Source organism: Limanda limanda, chromosome 9, assembly GCF_963576545.1.
Source record: "Limanda limanda chromosome 9, fLimLim1.1, whole genome shotgun sequence".
NCBI classification, from domain to species: domain Eukaryota; kingdom Metazoa; phylum Chordata; class Actinopteri; order Pleuronectiformes; family Pleuronectidae; genus Limanda; species Limanda limanda.
The window spans coordinates 19935443-19954753 of record NC_083644.1 but is presented as its reverse complement, the minus strand read 5'-3'; the positions used below and the strand labels follow the sequence as shown (position 1 = coordinate 19954753).

General features: G+C 42.1%; 1 protein-coding gene across 1 annotated transcript in view; it reads left to right on the top strand.

Annotated features, from left to right (window-relative positions):
- The first annotated feature begins 15431 nt into the window (after positions 1 to 15431).
- ncanb (neurocan b) overlaps positions 15432 to 19311 on the top strand; it is a 101569-nt gene continuing 97689 nt past the window's right edge. Inside the window, exons 1-3 of the mRNA XM_061078901.1 lie at positions 15432 to 15480; positions 16230 to 16453; positions 16565 to 16733. Coding sequence (XP_060934884.1) covers positions 15432 to 15480; positions 16230 to 16453; positions 16565 to 16733 — 442 coding nt within the window. The remainder of the gene's footprint in view (positions 15481 to 16229; positions 16454 to 16564; positions 16734 to 19311) is intronic.

The window sequence follows — 19311 nt, the reverse complement described above, 5'->3', positions numbered from 1 at the left end:
TAGGATAAAATAACATTATTTTCATTATTTATGCTGCAACCGTGAGCTGTGTTTTAAATGTTTCTTTCTAATTAGACTTAATCCAGAATCCTCTTATATCTTAAATACATGTCTTTAATAAAAAATACTGACGCTACAGCAACAAAGCTCAGTCAAAAAGTCAGTATCTCCTCTCATAAGGAACAGCATGGTTTGAGGAGATTATGTCTTTACTGCTGAACAGATATTGTGGGGAGCCATTTACTATTCAAGCAGATTTGAATAAGGGGCTGATCAAGGAATTAGTTTTCATTTCATTTAACATTGCATTTTTTGAATTTTGGGGGATTTTTCAATTAAAAAAAAAAAAAATCTATAAACAGGTTGCAGATCCCGATAATGATCCAGATGTATCTGGCCTTAATACATCTTTATACCATATGGTGAGATAGTGGCCAATCCGGCTTGGCAGAGGTATTCGCTTTCCCAGGTCCCTTCATGTAAAGTAAAGAATTAGAGTCAAGAAAACATGAAATTAATGTAAGTAACTCCAAAATATGCGATGAAAGGCTCACAGGCTCCATATGGAAAAACTACTTTACTTTAATAATGAAAAGAAAAGAAAAAGCAGCATTAATGATAACCAATACGTTAAGAAAATGCACATAATCTTAAATTAGTTTGGCCGGAATTATGTGTAAAATCCCAATAAACTAAGTGAAGAGCGCAACAAAAGGAAAACATTCAAAGCTTGAGAGTCGTGCCTTGCTAAGTTATGATTGGACAATCACATTTTTCTAGGCGGAGCTCAACGGAAATTGATTTATAATCAACTTAATCAGAACTTTTTAATATAACACTATAATGAAAAATTCCAACCTACATCTTCCATCACCGTCCAAACTGTGGCTATGGCTGTGTGTGGGCGATGGGGTGAGCTGAGTCTACAATACGTGGGAGTATAATGTCAGGTCTGAATCAAGTGAGCAAGTTGCCTGTCCCCTACCTGCACACACACACACACACCTACATTTATGAAACTATGATTCTTCTAATACCAGGAGTCCTACAGTGGAGATACAGAAGATGGATAACGAGGCATCACAAAGGGAAAGAAGGGCACGGATCTGGCCACGCAGAGGTCAGAGCCTCTGCCGTGTGCTCGAGAAGAGGAACAGACAAAAGAGGAAGAAAAGGTTATTCAGATGTTGCACTTTGAAACCATCGTGAATGTATGAGCTTCGGATAGGGCCTCAATGTAACATCAATAGATAGCAGAGTAAGTGCTCTTAGAGGGAGGTGTAGAAATAATAGATAGAGTATATACTGGTATAGTCACAGTAAACATAGCCCTGACCCTGCGAGCACACATGAGGAGCTGCTACTTATGAACTAAAGATTTGAAGAAAAAAAAAAGAGAGGGTATGAAACTGTTGGCTCAGTATTTCATTTAAAGAAGAATCACCTGCGTTTCCATTGTGGTTGGGCTTTAAACTGCATAATGAAAACGCCTAAGCAGCAGCCCAGGTAGACTTAATGTATCCGTGCACAGTTTAATTGCAGATTTATGAAAGCTGCAATACAACAAACACAAACTGTCCTTTAGCTTCATTTTTAATAACCCAGACTTCACTCTCCAGTGTAATGTCAGGTCTGTTGTGTATCTCCCATCTAATTAGAGCTGGCCCTGTGAATGGGATGGTGTGAATCATTAGTCAGAGGTCCAGCTCTGTTGTTAAATATGCGTGTTTATTCCCCTTTGTCACCAACAACAAAGCAGCACATGAAAGAAGCTTCAGGGTTTCAACGAATTCAGTATCACTGTAAAATGAGAAAAATATCCCAAATAAAGACTTTGGATAAAAGTATACAAAACATCTGAAAAACAACACAGAGGAGACGATACCCCAGGCTTCGAGGTTATTGAATGTGTTTTCTTGTTTCCTTTATTTAAGAAAGCCAGACTTTTCTGTAAACTCAAGCATACAGTGAAAATCAACTCATTAAGGTTCTTGGGTCATATCATCATTAATCTCCACAAAAAGCATTCAGCATTTTGGGGGCTAGTTTGACCAAACCCTTGTGAGAAGGCTTTGGCTGTCTTCAGTCTATGTGGAGACCAAATTCATTGTTTATCAGCTTATCTATCTGCATTCATATGGTGATGTTGATATAAATTATAATAATGTTTAAAGTCTCTAGATGTGGAACAAATCTCATACTCCATTCTCACATCTCAACGTGCTGGTCAGACTGCGAACAGCAGATTGAAGCCTCAAGCCCCAAAACATTTGCCTTTACCCCCGGAGATTATTTGTCATCATATAATGACTGATGGGCTCCAAAGTTGTCTTGAATAATGTCAAAGTAACGTTAGAGTTAAATTACATTTAGCTCCTTATAATGCGGCATTCAAATGCTTGTTAAATGGCACAGCATTTATTTTGTAAACTAACCTATACTAGTTTATTTTTCCTACCTTAATAGGACTAAACGATTTGTTTAGTTATATGATTTGTATCTGTCACATATACTGTGAATGCACAACAAACTCCTACACCCACTTTTAAATCAGCTTCAGCTTCAGCTGTGGCTCAGCAGAGCTGTTTGGTACAAGGTCAGTGTTTTTGTCCTTGGCTGCATCCACTGAGATTGACTCAGAGTGACCAGCGCTGCTGTAACTGACACTGGCTATCTGTTTCCAGCATCACCGCTACCAGCCGCCAAATCCGCCTCCTCCTCCTCCTCCTCATCCTCCTCCTCCCCCAAACTGCTCTCCTGTCCTCAGGCCCCGCTCGGCCCGCCGTGTCTCCGGAGATGTCACATTCATTATTTACACTCAGGGTTTCTTGGGCCCCACGGCTCTGGCTGACTTACCTCATTTGGTCTCTATCCCTTGGCTCTTGTGACACACACATATTACAGTAGCAAATAGTCAAATTCACAAACATAAATGCACAGATTTATTTACATGAACATAAACACGCACGCACACAAGTGCAAGGAAATTAATTCAGCCTTGTTCGCCTCTGTTTCCATTTCTTGTTTCCTTTCTCGCTCTAGGCATGTTGTAGCTACACAGATCAAACTGAAAGGTTCTTTTATGACCTATACTGCAGAAAACTGCTGTGTAGGTCATAAATCCCGCCTCTTCCATGTTGGAGGATGGGACACGGACCAAACTAAAAATTGCATTTCATATACATTTTTCTCAAGGTTTCTGTCATTTAAGTAGTTCTTATAACATTAATGTATAATCAAGTTAACATTTTTCCAGTAAGTTTGTTTTTAATTACTTATTTGATGCTACAAAAACAGGGCGAAAAGTTATGATTTAAGGCAGAAACTTACTCACGATTGGTTGATTGCATGATTCTGTGGGACCTGGCTACCTCCCCTGAACACTACTGTGCAGACTCTGGTTCCAAATGTGCAAGATGGCAGCGTTCGTCTATGTGGTATTTTAGCTTTATTTCTGGATTGTATGAGGAAGTGGAGAGAGGTCGTCCATCTTTATGGACAGTCTGGCGGGACAGGCAGGAATCAGGACATTTGGACACCAATGCAAAGTTTTACTATCTATTATTAACTCTGGTCTTGCTTTTAGGCATTGCTGTTTCTTCTTCATGTAGTATTTTTCTGCAACTAAGCACTTGAATGGTCAGTTCATATGTGTTTTAAAGTTTGTTAGTATGAACGGAAAGCAGTTCTGATACAGAGCTAAAATGCTTGTCTGGATGGAGATTTTCTTTTTTTAAAAACACTTTTTTTTAATGAAAACCAGTGTGAGTGAAGCCTCAGTGTTCAGCACAATGGGCTCCATGGTAACATAGATTTCAACCCAGTTTTTCTGGAGCTCTTCAGTATAATGTGAGCATCATGTGTCTCTATAATACACTGGAAATCTACCATTTCAACACAGCCTGTCTTTTTTTCCCTCTGCCTTTTCCTTAGTGTAGGTTTAGCTACCCTGTAAACCTGATTAGTGATACACTTTTGAAGACAATAGTTAAACAAAGCCCTTTAAATTTCATTCTCTCTGAAGTATTGTGAAATGAAAAGAAAACACATTTCTACCTTATACTTACCAAAGAACAAACATGACGGCTCTTGAAAACCCTTAATCACAGTCAGAGCTTCATCGCATCCACATTATGAAACTGTAAAGTGAAGAGTGAACTGACAACCCTGTAACCTGAGGCCCTGTCGAGGGAAAAAGGAGGAAAACAAAATCCCATTAAAAGGAATTCCTATGAGTGACTTATCCAAGACTACAGTGTGCGTTAGAAACCCCTCCCAAAGCGAATGTGTTGATTCCAGTTTCCTTTGTGACTCACACTCTCTCCCTCTCTGTTTGTCTGTGTCCAGGTGCAGCAGGATGCAGGGTGTACTGCCTGGGTGTGGACTGCAGCCCCTGCTGGCCCTCCTTCTGCTTCAGACTGCAGTCTGTGGTGAGTACTCATTAGACCGGAGGCTGTCCCCATCACCTGAGCCTCAGTGTGCTGTACAGAACTTCACATGATTCTACCAAACATTTCCAGCCAGTAACCTCTGGTCTCTCGCGCAAGTGTTCTGCCACACAAATCATCCGCCGCTTTCGGACCTGCACTGAACTCGATTATCTGGAGGGCCTGTATGTGAGAAAGCTGGGATTTTCTCCTGCCAGCCCCCTGGTACAACCTTTGGATAGTGTTTGAATGAGCCCATGAGAACAGAAGGAGATTGTGCGGAGAGTGCACCGCGAGCAAGTGGGAACGTAAATTACATTTCTTAAGAGTACAAATAAGACGATAAAGAGAGCTTTCACAATAAGAGCCGAAACACATGAAACATTCATTCATTACATCTCACACGCATCGGCTGCAAGTTCAGTTCCTACCCAGCTCTTAACAGCATCTTCCCAAAAATGCCCTAAACATCTGAAAATCAACTTGTGAAAATCTGTATTTGAATTCTAAATTGTACTTTTGCAACTTGGGCACCCAGCATCATGCAACTTTAATACGCGAGGCACCTTGGATCAAAATACCATAGATTATGGCCCCTGTTACATAAGACTTACATAGCAACCTTGATGCACACAACGAGACAAATGATGCTTTCACTGCGATTCCTCTGGGATGAATGTCTGCAGCGCAGGGGGAGGACACAGGGACTGGATGAGAGGCAGAGTGATGTGTGAGAAAGGTAATCAAGCATGTCCCTCCAATCAAAGATGAGTAAATCCCACATCAACTCGAGGAAGCCAAACAGCAAGCAATCAGTGTGTTCTGTAGGCTGAGCGCTTCAAGTGAGAAGCATTGAGAAACTTTAACTGCCACATTTGTTCAGATAATTTAATTCACAGGTAGCTGTTTGTATGGTCTGTATCTTAAAGTCAACAAATTGAATATTTTGTTACTTTTTTATACGTGTAGGATGAGGAAAAAAGGAATACATTCTCACATTACAGGACCAGGAGCTGGTGCTTTTGCATAAAAAGGGCTTTTAAATGATTAATAACCCAATACCTGCTGATTAATTGTCTGACGATCAACTTATGGAATCCTTGCAAATCTAGTAACATCAAATATTCATGAATAACAATCAATTTAAAATCTGTCCTGCATGTGTTCAGTTGACACCAATGTGTGGGTGTCGTTGGGTCTTCATCGTTGACTGTGGCTTGGTAACAGTTGATTCAACTGTCTGTTACATTGGAAAATAAACCAGTGAGGAAATCTGAGAAAAGTTCAGTGTTTGTTTTTCTCATCTTGGTTTTTCAAACTGGTTAACAATGAGAAAGACAACTGATTCACACAAACAGAGAATTATCAGTACAGTAGAACAACACTGTTCTAACCTTGGCAGAAAAAATATGTCTTCATGCTGGTGCTTTTCATTCATAGAGAGAAGTGTGTTGGGAAAATGCTCATGAAACTTTTAGACATGTATTTTTTAACTACTTCAACCACCCATCCATCCATAATCTATAGCGTTTATCCTTTGAGGGCTGGAGCCAATCCCAGCCAGCATTGGACAGCTCGCCAGCATATCACAGGTCCAACATACAGACAGTTTAGAGTCTCCAATGAACTTTACTTCATTCTGCATGTCTGTGATCTGTGTGAGGAAGAAAACCCACGTAGACAAAGGGAGGACATGCAAACTCCACAGAGAGATGCTCGGACCATTTTACCACCGTGCTACCTACTAACTAAATCAGTATAACCAAATTATAGAAAACAGATGAGCATGTATCGGACAGCAAAATAATGACTCACCTGATCTCTACGCAGGAATGGTCAGAATTTGTGATTCGTGGCCGTTCTCTGTTGTACCAGTTGCCTCACATGTTAGACCTGGTCACACTGATGTAACAGAGTCAGTACCCCGAACTACTGCACTTGCAGGAATATGGAAGACACAATTTTGAAGCTCACATTCATGCAGTCAGACCTTTTGAAATGGAAGCTCATTAAAATGAGCCTTGATTCGGCTGAAAAGCTGAAGTTTAGGATCTTAATCCTCCTATTATGTGTCATTGAATTGTCCAAACTCCGGAGAGAGACTTGACATTTAGAATCTTTCTATATATCCATTTTACTGACTTCTTTTAAACCCTCTCTTTAACTGAGAAGGTCATTGTGGAAGAAGCACATGACGGGGTATACAGGAGAGAATGTCTCGACTTCTTACAGTTACTCACACAGAGACTTGTGTGCAACTCTCACTATCAGTACTTCTGGTTGCTCCACAGTCTCCTCTGCCAATCCATACCACGGAGCTCTGCAGTGAAGAGAACACAAGGATTCACATCCCCCAGTCCGTCTTTGCCTTCCTTATTCCCTCCTTTGTTCCTCCTTCCTGGGTATCTGCATGTGTTTGTGTGTACGAGTAGGACAAACTGCACGCCTCCTCGTTGCTCCTGTTGGCCTCCCCACGGTCTGCTCCTCTCTGTGCTGTATTGTTTCTGGCTTCTATTGCGGCAAAAGTTTTTCTTTTTTTTGCAATCGACGGACCTGGCACCGGGGTCTCTCTGTGACTCAAGGCCTCACATTCACAGTCAGAGATGATGAAAACACAGCCAACTCCTCTGTCTCTCTCTGCGTGGGTACATGTTTGTGAGGAAACCCTCAGGTTACATCTGCCAGGTAGTTTAGGCAGCCAATTTGCAGAGCAGCAGAAGCGTAACACACACTCACATATACACGCAAACGCACAAACACTCGGCATCTCCTAGGAGCCTGACTTCACACATACATGTGCCTGTCAAGAATGTGTGTGTAATGCAAATACTCCCTGCTCCTCTGCTCCGGTGGAGTTTAGTTAACGTCTCCTGTACTCGCTTTCTTCCTCAACCTTCCTGCACATTGTACTTTCTGTTTCTGGCTGAGCGACCCTGGGAATAGTCAATGGGAGGTAGAGGAGTAGAGGAAGGCTTGGCGCTGAGGCTTACCCCATGACACTTTGCTTGACAGCCCAGAGATTGGAAAGCGGGTGGCCGTGAGGGGGAGCACGACAGATTAGGGGCGAGCCTTTTGCACGGATGCGTTTGGGTTGCCGATCACGTGATACTCCTGCACGTTTGGTAAATGCTCTTCTGTAAGTAGCTATGAATTTAAGATGTTGCATGTTACACAAGATGTTTGTGTCATTATGCTTCAGAAGGTGCAGAATTAGTCACAGCAGCAGCAGGGAGCTCCTGACAGGGCCTGGTTGGGAGTCGGCTCAGACAGGGAGAGAGCTGCAGTGACCAGGAGAAAAGAGGAGGAGGAGGAGAGAGGAGGATGTCCCGATCGGAGACAGGTTTGAGGGATGATTAGAGTTTACAGTAAATGATTGGAGAATTGGGGAAAATGGGAAATGAGAAGATGGGAAACAGAGGAGGAACAAGGAGGGGGTGAAAGAGGCAAAGTCACTTAAGCACCTGAAAAGAAGCACTTAAAAAAGAGGGATCCCAGAGGCTGCAATAATAATCGTCTTCTTCACAGACATTCGTGCTCTGCAGGTAAATTTTCTACTCACCCTTTCTCCTCCTTCAGGCAAATTTCATCCCTCATTTACGTAAAAGTAAAAAAAAAAAAAAAATCAAATCTTTTTGAGTCAATCACCAGTCAATCACATGTCACCTGTAATCACACAATGCCCACCCCCTCATATCCAGCAGAAAATGAACGGGGGCAAACTTTTGTGTTGCCGAGGGCCTCATTCAGCAGGTCCTCACTGTAATTATCAAGCCAACATCAAGCGACTTGTCGAGGCGGTGCGATTGCATCCCGAGTTAATGGAAAGGACATAATTAGATGCAAATTCACCCTGGGCAGCACAAATTGATTTAACTCGTATGCAAAAAAAAAAAGATATGGGAGTTAGAAATGCATCAGAAAATGTGCACATATCCCTGGGCTTCATGAATGGGCTTCATAAACCCACAGAGTGAATGTAGAGAGTTTGAGTCCCTGGTGGGATCTGAGACCAGTCAGAGGCCCCCCAAAAAATTTGAATAAAACCCCACAGGGACACTTACTGTCCAGATGTGGTAAAATTTGTGCAAATGATACGATTGCAACCATTTTACTTTGCTTTCTGTCTGAACACAGTTTCCATATTTGAGTATATATATTATATCCCATGGCTCCAAATGTTATTCTTGTCCAATGCAAGCTTTGTGGAAAACGATTACTGTTAGCATTTGGACAAACAAGGTCCACGTCTGCTTTGTGGTAACAAAAACTAACTGGGATCAACTCTTTCTGATGAATTGTTTTTTCTCGGGTGGTATTTTGCAGAAGGCCTGTTCACTATCTGGGTTGAGAAACAAGCCACTTGGTTTCAGATAACATTGATTCACTTATATTTAGGGACGATTTTTACCAGTAGTCCATGAACATGACAAATAACTTAAAGGGCAATTTGGGGATTTTTGTGTGTAAATTAATAGTATTTACACAATCTTTTGGAATTGGTATAGTTCATCTGCTGCTGAACAATAGCCACAGTCCGGTCTCAAGTTGTTATTCTGAGTCTTTGCTAAGAGTCCAAACAACATTACACATGTCTTGCTCAATGAGAAGTCTTATACCCTCAAATCTCGTCAGACTTTGGTTGTTACAGGAAGGGGAAATGTGAGTGATTATATATAGAACAATATCCAATTAAGAGCGTATATTCACAGCATTGCTTTTTGTCTTCACAGTTTTGTCTTTGCAGTCAAAATGATCTGGGGATGTTTTTTCACTAACTTGCACTGTTAAAGTGAGAATAAGCAGCGGATGTGATAAAGTAGGTGGAGGGGAAGTAACACTGGATTGATGGGGAACATAGAGGGGGAGATGAGTAAGAGAGGAGACAGTGAGTGAGATGAGGGTAAGAAAAGACAGGAGGGTATGGAAAGAAGAAATATAGCACAGAAGAAAACATCAGGTGGCTGAGAGGAGGCAGAGAATAGTAAAGGAAGCAAGGTGAGGGAGTAAGGAGGAGGCGGGTGGGAGTTGGAGGGGATGGTTTTGGGGGGAAGATCGCAAACCAGACAATGTCAGCATGGAAACATCATTTCAATACCCTGCATGATGTTCGTCTGGCAGACCTGCTGTGTTTAGACAGGCAACATGAACACCCACCCACCCACACACACACACACACACAAGCAAACATACACAAACAGTTGCACAAAGTTACACAAACAATGCAGATATACACACTCCTTACTGAAGTTTGCTCTCTCTGTGTGTGTGCGACTGTGTGTGTGTGTGTGTGACTGTGTGTGTGTGTACACTTCCTGTAGGGGAAAGGTTTCTGCACTGCAGTGAAACACAGACCAGTGATCAAACACAGTAGAAAGAAGCAGGACCCCCCCCCCCCAGCCTCATTCAATTTACATTATACACTACGCAGCCTCAGATCTGTTCTTTGAAGAGGCCACCAAAGCATTGTAGTGTGTGTGTGTGTGTGTGTTTGCGTGCGTGTGTGTACTTTTATCTTTCTGAGGACCTATCAGACTATTTCCCCCTCACTTTTTGGCCAATCCTCACTTTCTGACTCCCTCAAAGGGTTGTTTGGTAATGCATTCAGTGAGCGTCCTCACAAATATAGAAGTACAAGTGTGTGTGTGTGTGTGTGTGTGCGTGTGTGTGTGTGTGTGTGTGTGTGTGTGTGTGTGTGTGTGTGTGTGTGTGTGTGTACGCGCATGCTTGCATACAGGCGTATGTTTTTCTGCAATGCTTAAAAGTACTTCCCGTACTCCATCCATGGTGCCTCTGTTGCCATGGTTATCAATTGAGCATCTTTCCGCCTAAACGATAGCGTATCAGTGTTTTAGAGCCACCGCTCTGTTCATGTTATTATCTCCCCGTCCCTTGTTTTCTCTGTGTGTCTCTGCACGTCGAGCAAGGTCTGTTTAAAAGGATGCAATTCCTCACATCCTAAAAAACTAAACAATAAAAACAGTGAACAGTTTTGTCAGACCCTCCACTCGCACAAAAAAACAAACCCACACTTACCGCAGATGCTCCTGAAATGTTTTATTTATATAGAGAGATACAAAATTATTCACCTTCCTCCTACTCGTTCTAAAGTTTTGCTTAATTCTTGTTTGTATGTATTTTTTTTATATACCCTATGTTTTATAGCAATTTAACAGGCGGTTCGTTATATTGATTTGATTTGTAATATTTACTTTTAATGATGAAATGAGATGGACTTACTTAGATAGAGTATCTAATTGTATATTCATGGTTCCTGGAGTTCAGTGGTGGAATCTAACTGAATTTATTTACGTACTGTACTGGAGAATTTCCATTTTATGCTCCTTCCTTCTTCAACCCTAAATATCCACTGCATGAGTCTGTGGGCTGTTTTTACTTGGTACCTTTCAGGCCTAGATTTTACACACAAAATATGATACATTACTATCAAAAAACACTATACAAAATGGTTAAGAAGAAAGAGTGGGGGAAAGAAAAAGGGAGGTGAAGAAGGAATGATGTTCTTGATTGTGTTCGTATTGCGGTGAAAATGCTATTACCGCCCACCCTGTGTCTGTGTGCAGCCCCGTGCCGGCCACATAACGGCTCTCCGACTGTGTTTAATAATTCGAGAGCACCTCTAAGGCGAAGACAGATGGGCAAACCGGGATGATCACGTAGACGCCGCACGGTGACCCAGCAGCAAGAAAATAAGAAAATCCCAGCTCTACCTGAAAGCTGCTGGAAGTTCAGCATCCAGGTGGAGCTGGAGCGACGCGCCTGCCCTTTCTTAACGCTGCACACTGACAGAGACACGACACACAACAAGGGTCAATACAAGAGCCGCCTGTTACCATTAAACAAACTCCTCCACACTGACTCGTCTTTACAATCCCATGTTTTCATGTGGAGGGATTTCAACTTTGCCCATTTTCACCACTTTCCTACATTTTGTTGACATTCAGCTCCAGTATTTTCTTTCCTTTTTATAACCCAACATCCACTTGAGCCTTGTTTGCAAAAGGACAACAAAAAGCAATATGAAACACAAATAGATATCCAAACAAACGGCAGTCTTGTTGGGGTTACGCTTGTGATAACATTCCATCTAAATGCAGATTTGAGGTAGCGATGGAATTGGGGGGGGGCCTCACTAGTTTACATTTATCCCCATGATGGAGGAGAGTAATGTTTGGTTTCTGCTTTTTTTTTGTATTTTAACCTGGTCTCACAAATCTAAATCTTATCTCAAGGAAGAATCCATGTGATTTCAGGAAATTGACTTGTGAAAATGACTGCACCAGCTGGCAAACACAGATAAACATTTGTCCAAATAAAGTGGACTGAAAGAGTGAAAGTGGGGGAGGGTGGGAATGCGATTGTGAAGGTTGGTTGGCTTCAATTGTTGCGCCGTCTTGCTGTTGGGCAACATTAGTAACGAAATGTTACCTTAATGGTGCTCGCCCGGGTGGAACTTGGCCGGAAACTGGCAAGCAGATTAAACATTATTGATGCCTCCAAGCTGAAGAAGACTTTTGCCTGTTTCTGTTCCATGCAAGGTCTCTGCAAGGTGTTGGAGAAATTGCCGTTTCTCTTCTTGGTCTGTGTGGAGAGGGAAGGGCACATGTGTGACGGTGTGGTAAGCAAAGATGAGTGCCACATCCTCCAGGGGGATAAGGCAAAGAGAGTGACAGCAGGGAGAGCTGGGAGTGGAGTCGGATCGCCTCCTTCTAAAAGATGTGTTGAAGTGTGTGTGTGTGTGTGTGAGTGTGAGAGCCTGTATGTGTTGCCACGTCAGTCTTAACACACACCTCCCGAAACACAGCAATGCATCACCACTTTTTCCATCATCTCCTCTTGACTCCTTTTCCACGTCGCATCACTCCAATTCCCCCTGTAACACGTCTCCACCTTTTTCACTTCCATTTGTGTTTTCCCTCGCTGGCCTCCTCCCGCCGCACTCACTCCTGCACTGTGTTCTGCCGGAGTCAATTGTGCCTGTTCATCTTTTCCATTCCCTGTTTGGCCCTCATGTCAGTGTAAGAAAAAAAGTACACTGCTGCTTCTTTCAGGTATTTAATAGTGAATAGGTTTTTATGTACTCCTACTCCCATCACAGAGAATATTGCAACACTGGCCTTGAGCACAAACTGTGTTCAAAGAGACTGTTTGTGTTCAGCAATGTGTTGTAACTCACACAGTGCAATTTTAATCTGCAGTTAGTGTGGGATGTTAAATATTTTTCATTTGAAAAAAAAAAAATCGAGTCTAGAACATTCAAATAAAGAAAATGCTCATCCAACATTATAAATAAGAAGATATTAGTATGATAAAATATGCGTTGGCCTATTTGTTTAAATGTTAAACAACACCACTCTCATGTCTAAGCTAAGCTTAGCATAACGACGGAAAGGAGTACAACAGCTAGTCTCCAACAGCTAACTCTGTTATACATATACTAAATCTGCACTTCTAAAGTCAAAACATATCTTGTTGGTTTATATGTGTCAAATAGTATGAAAATGACAAAAATGTAAAAATGAGGGGCTCAAACATGGACTGTATATAAAGATGGACTAAGTGTCACCACTTCCTCCCAATGTCCAGAATTGAAGCTAGAATCTCGGATACGATTGCTGCAGACTTTCCTATTTGGAGCTTCAGTCAGTGCAGAAGTGAGTAGGAGATGAAGCTGCAGTATCAAGGTCCCAGCGATACATGCGCCCAATCAATCGCGAGTCAGTCTCAGCTGTCAATCGATGACGTTTCACTCTGTTTTTGCAGCATCAAATAACTAAGTGAAAACAATCTGAGTGGAGAAGGAGCACTTGAACATAAGTCAGTGTGATAAAACTGACCTATAATGATAGAGACCTTTAGCTGAGCTCCACTGGATCTACAGAAATGAATTGTCTCACCTAGTTCAGCAAATGTGTATTTCAAAAAGTTTAAAGAAGCTTAACTATGATTTACACATCATACAGTATGTTGGTTAGTAATTGCTTGCAGGTGAACTTTTCCCAGGCCTAATATTTCAAACTAGCTGGTAAATGGGTCATATTTTCTTTATTTATTGAGAAAATAGGTGTAATTCCCCCAATAAAGATTCCTGAATGTATTTTTTTCTTATAGTAATATCATCCTTCAGAAACTGTCTTAATCTTAGCTCTTCGTGACCCAAAGTGCTTTACTTATTTATTCCTCACCTCTCCTTTCTTCTCCTCTTACCCCCCAGCCTTTGAAAGACTGTTGTATTTCACGGGTCATCTCACTCCACAGGCTTAACTCTAAATAAGAGGCCAATTCAAAGCACAGGCCCTGTTTGATACAAGCATGTGGAGCGACACAGATCAGTAGCTCAGAGACATTGTCTAAGACGCTGACAGTGGGAGAAGCAGAGAAGTGGGTATTTATCTGCCTTTATGTGTCCTAGGGGAAGATTTTATGAGAGGGTTGATGCTAAGGTGTCAGGGAGGAGACACTCAACCTTTTAGCTTGAGCATAACGTCTGGAGGAATGAGCCATGACAGGCATTTGCTATTTGTATGTGTTCAAAGGCACATTCACTATCGTGTGTGTGCGTGCGTGCGTGCGTGCGTGCGTGTGTCGAAGGATGTGGGTCGTACATCTGACATAATAATGAACCGTGACATAAAAATAATACATAGGGATGAGTATATAGTAATAGATACAATTTAATGTCTTCATGCTTTATTGTGTGTTATATGACATATAAGCAGGCTTGACAGCGACGGTAGTGATACATGGGAGAGATAGCTTTGCCAATATTTAGTTCCAGTCTTTTGATCAGAGAACCTAGGAAATCAACTGATGACGAATACAATTTTAGATTTTAACGGAAAAAGGTTCACAAGCATTAACTGGTTAAAAATTTAAAAACCTTGGACTCTGGGAACTTCTAATGAGCATTAATTTTGATTATACAAGTAGGTATCATTGAAAACAGATATTTGTCCTTCATCCACACCCTCTCAGTGGGGATGAGTAGACTCACAGTCTTTTGTCTTCGTGGGACACTGTATGTGTGTGTGTGTGTGTGTGTGTGTGTGTGTGTGTGTGTGTGTGTGTGTGTGTGTGTGTGTGTGTGTGTGTGTGTGTGTGTGTGTGTGTGTGTGTGTGTGTGTGTGTGTGTGTGTGTGTGTGTGTGTGTGTGTGTGTGTGTGTGTGTGTGTGTGTGGACAATGTAATTGCAGTCAAAGGCAAGTCATCCAAAGTTGAATCATGAAGCGGCTCAGAGAAAAATCAAATCCTGAAAATAAAACGTCAAACAAACATTCATTGTATCTTTGTACAAAAGCTAAACATGAAACAAAAATTAGACTGTTGTATTTGAGAGGAAAATCTGAGTTGAAATGCTCATTTGAAAGCTGGCAGGCTGTCGTACTGCGGGAGCAGAGGCAGGAAAAGAGAATAGCAGGAGATGGAGGCAGGGATTCCGGAGCAGAGAGGCGGACAAAGAGGTTGAGTGACGCTCGCAGCATTGCGCCTTTGACCGCTGGAAAGACATTGTTCCACCAATCTGCCATTTAATTACAGACAGGAGGAGCCACGGCTGTAGCACGTAGCGCTGTACCAAGCATCCAATCAAACAGGCGTGCAAGCAGGACCACACACACTGTGTGCACTGTACACTGACACTAATGAAAAGAAATCAATTGTCTCATTTTCTCCACCCTACTGTCTGTCCCGCCCACCGAGTTGTTTTTTTCTGATCCTTCATCTTACTCACTTTGTTCTCTTTCATGCTTCGCTTATTTTTACAGCTTAACATTAGGTTACCTATTGTAAAACGTTGGCATGGATAAAAAGAGGCAAGCTGCCTGCGAATGTACTGATGTTGGACTTTGGGGCCGATGAGACTTAGTGTCTTATGTTAGCAGTTTCCTCAGGAACAATTCTGTAAGAAATGAAACAGAGATAATAGATGAGGTGTAACGCTTATGTCTTGTTACCACATGCGAGTGAACCGGAAGTGTATTAATGAGGATGGCAACCTCCATGATCTATGATGTGTTGCGAAACTCCTCCCCTCCATGTACGGTTAAAAAATTAACTTTGGTAGGGGGGGTTATGAGGCGTATGAAATGGAATTGCGGCACGAAACTGTGGAAAAGAGGCGTTAAACCTCACACTCCGTGCACACTGGATAACCATATTCAGATTAAAATGTACTATACAGATGCTAGCAGCACAAAGATGTTGACCTCTATTACGATTGTGATGGAGTGGGATTCACATTCCAATGTAAATGAAGCACCTCTGTCTTTTCAGCCAAGGTGACAGAGGATTACAGGAGGATATTAAGGTATGACTACCGGTGTAAACTGAGTTGGGCAGATAACGAGCTGCTCTGAATGCACCACATCCTCCGATGACTATAACCTTTCCCTGTCAGCAGTTGCATTAATGAAAGGGATTTTTGTATCTCTGTGGTTCTGGTGCAGGTGTTACAAGGCTGCAAGGAGGTGGTTGGTATTGATCCAATAATGTATATCACGGTGATGTATGGTGTCTGAAAAAACTTGCCTGCCTCCCACTTTTTAGGAAGAGAAGTAATGGTCCTCTGGATCGATAAGCAATAATCAGAGAGGCACAATGAGCCTCTGTTCTTTCCCTTGTTCTTCACAATCAGAAAGAGCTGATGGAACAAAAGAACCTGGAAGGAAAGCACATGTTATCTTCTACAAGAAGCAATAACCATCTCTTCACCGTAATGAGAAATAATGTTGTGTAGCTTCATTTACAAGACGGCATTGATTATCTTCTCTCCTCTGCTCTCCTCAGGCGTGACCAGTGCCGATACTCTGGTGAATATGCGCAAAGTGACCCATCAGACCATAAGCGAGGAGCTCTCCAAAACCGTTCTCCTCCCCTGCCTCTTCACCCTCCGCCCCAGCACATCCCATGAACCGCCCAGGATCAAGTGGACCAAGGTCTGGGGCCAAAGGGGCTCTGACGGCCTGCAGAAGGAACAGTCCGTCCTGGTGGCCAAGGACAATGTGGTCAAGGTTCGACTAACGATGAGAGCGAAGTGTCTGGCCTCAGTGGTGATTTAGTTGTTTACCTCATTCGTTCTCATCATTCCTCTTTCCCTTCTTCCCCCGCCTGTCCTCTCTCAGGTGAAGAAGGCCTTCCAAGGTCGTGTAACGTTGCCTGGTTACAACATCAATCGCTACAATGCCAGTCTTGCTCTGACTGGGCTGCGTTCCAGTGACTCTGGGTTGTATCGCTGTGAGGTCGTGGTGGGCATCAATGATGAGCAGGACACAGTTCCCCTGGAGGTCACAGGTGATTAACACACACTCTTTAACCCTAAGACAGCCATTTTGATTTTAACTCACACTTGGGTTGGGAAATTTCATGCTCGAGCATACCTTCACTCAACAGTGTACTGTATTAACAAAGGAAATTTGATGATTATGATAAGGTCCCAGGAGTTGCTGTTTAGTTCAATTAGGCAATTTGATAGCTATTAAATCTAATGTCTCATTAATTGATTGAGATAACACTAGACCAAATAACCCTGTACACAAGTAATTCAAGATTTTATTCAGTATTTAAATTCAGCATCAAATAATTCGGTGCTTTGGCTAAAACTTCACTCAGAGGAAAATGGTGAATTTGCATATAAACCAACAGAACTTTTACTATGTATCAGAAATGTACCATTCAAATTCAAACAAAATTTGTAATGTTGCTAATGTTTTAAAAATAGTTTTAAAATGTCTTTTTGTTAAATGGGCACATTTAAAAACAAGTGTTGACCAAGGTGCTTAATAAAGCAAAGATTAAGATTGTTCCAACCTTTAGTTTGAAGTTAAGCCCTTGCCATAGCTATATTTTCTTTTAATGTGGTTCGATAGATTCCAAATATTAGTACATCCATATTTATTGTTAGCTCCATAGCTTTGAGCACACATCAATTGTATTTTGAAAACTGTTCCTTGTTCAAGCACATTGAATTCCTCGAAAATGCAAGACAATAGAAAAACTGAGATGACAGGGCACTTCACAGGCCCAGTGCCCCCCCGACCCCTAATAGATATAATATAATTTTTAAGTAAAAGTACTAGACAAACAGTGTGATAATGTAGTGTTCAGGGGGCACAGTGCAAAGTATGAATGTTTTTACTGTGCAAAAAATTATAACTTTAATCCAGTTCAGTGATCCTAGGCCTTGCAGAGCTAGATGGATTGACAAGTCAGATGGGAATGACCTCCTGTACTGCTCCACTGTGGTTGAATGCGTTTGTGACTGAAGTTGCTGTCTAGCTTGTCAGATGTTTTGTATTCATTGTTTGAAGTTTTTCCGCCATTGCCACTTCCTCCAAAGTGCTTAATTTTCACCCCACAAGGATCCAGACGTTTTATTCAGTTTGTTTAGTCTGTGTGCGTCCTGAGGTTTGATGCCTGATCCCCAGCACACCACAGCATAGAAGATGGTGCTTGTTTAGGAATGTTGATAGTGGACACTCATACTCATAAAGCATTACTATAATATAGAGAGGGAGGATAAGAGGGCAAGCAGAAAGTACTCTGGTAATCATGATTATAGTCATAGTGATTAACCAGTACTCAACATCATTTATCTCATTATAGACGTTATGCATGTTTTTACCTGAACATGCTTTTGTCTGAGACCATCAACACTCCACTCTACGGTTGTTAAAGCTCCCTCGTTGCTCTCAAGGTCCGCCAGTATGAATAATAATGACCCCGGTTTCCATGTCAGACTTAATACAGCCATTACAGCCAGGGCTGTTGACTCTCCGTGCAGACTGTGTGAAGATGAGGCAACTAGAACACATTACACATCATTGACCCAGTGCCACTCAGGTGCTGTTCATGCACTGGCAGCATAATGAAACCAATAAGCTAGGAACCCAGCAGTTTGTGCTATTGACAAATAGTGTTACTCCGAGAGCTCTGTATTGCTCTCAGTGGCTTAGCTAAATAGACAACCCATTTAGTGAATTATCCGTATCCAGAACACTCGTTTCTCACCACACCACCAGAAGGCACTTCACAGTAGTGTAACAATAATTACTCTGTCAGAGTATTTTAGCTGCAGAGCTTTCATCAGATTCTTTCCAGGTCACTCACTACTTTTAATAATAAGCTATTATCATAATGACCACAGGGAATCAGACAATGCATTAGCCACTGTACATGATGCTGCTGCTCGCCACAAATCCATGCTAATGCGAATAGCAGCTGGACAAGCCCAGTAGCACTAGACACATCACGCTACAATGACTACAGAGTCTGCAATCCAAATAAGCACATCCATTCAACTGCCTGCACACGACTCGTATATAGAAGCATGTGCATGTGTGTATGTGTTGGCATGAGCCTCTATGTCTGTATAGTTTCCATATTTCAGACAGAATGCTTTCTGGTTGTCTCAGGCGGGCGGAGCACTGTAACCCCTCTCCATCAAAACACTTTACATTTAGTACGCAAGACCCCTGTCACCACGCTTGGGAGAACCCGTGTCCTCCCCCTTTTGGCCAATCGATTAACACACTAGGAAAACCACTCCTTCAGAGGGAAACCAATTACAAAGCCGGCGACGGGTAGCCATTTCCAGGGCTTAGTCTTAATTGGCAGTCACGCTACATGGCAGACCGCGGCCGTCTTCACACTAATTCTACTCAGTGCTCAACGTATTAATTAGCAGGTATTGATACTGCTCGGCTATATCAATATCATATTAATCCAAACTGCTCTCCTCATAAACCTACTTGAGTGTCTAAGCCTCGGCAAGATGGCCTCTCCTCTTTTAATTTCTCTGTCTTGCCATCTCTGTGTTTGTCCGTCGTCCTCTTGGCACATATTGACCGGGTAATTGGCTGCATCTCACCAA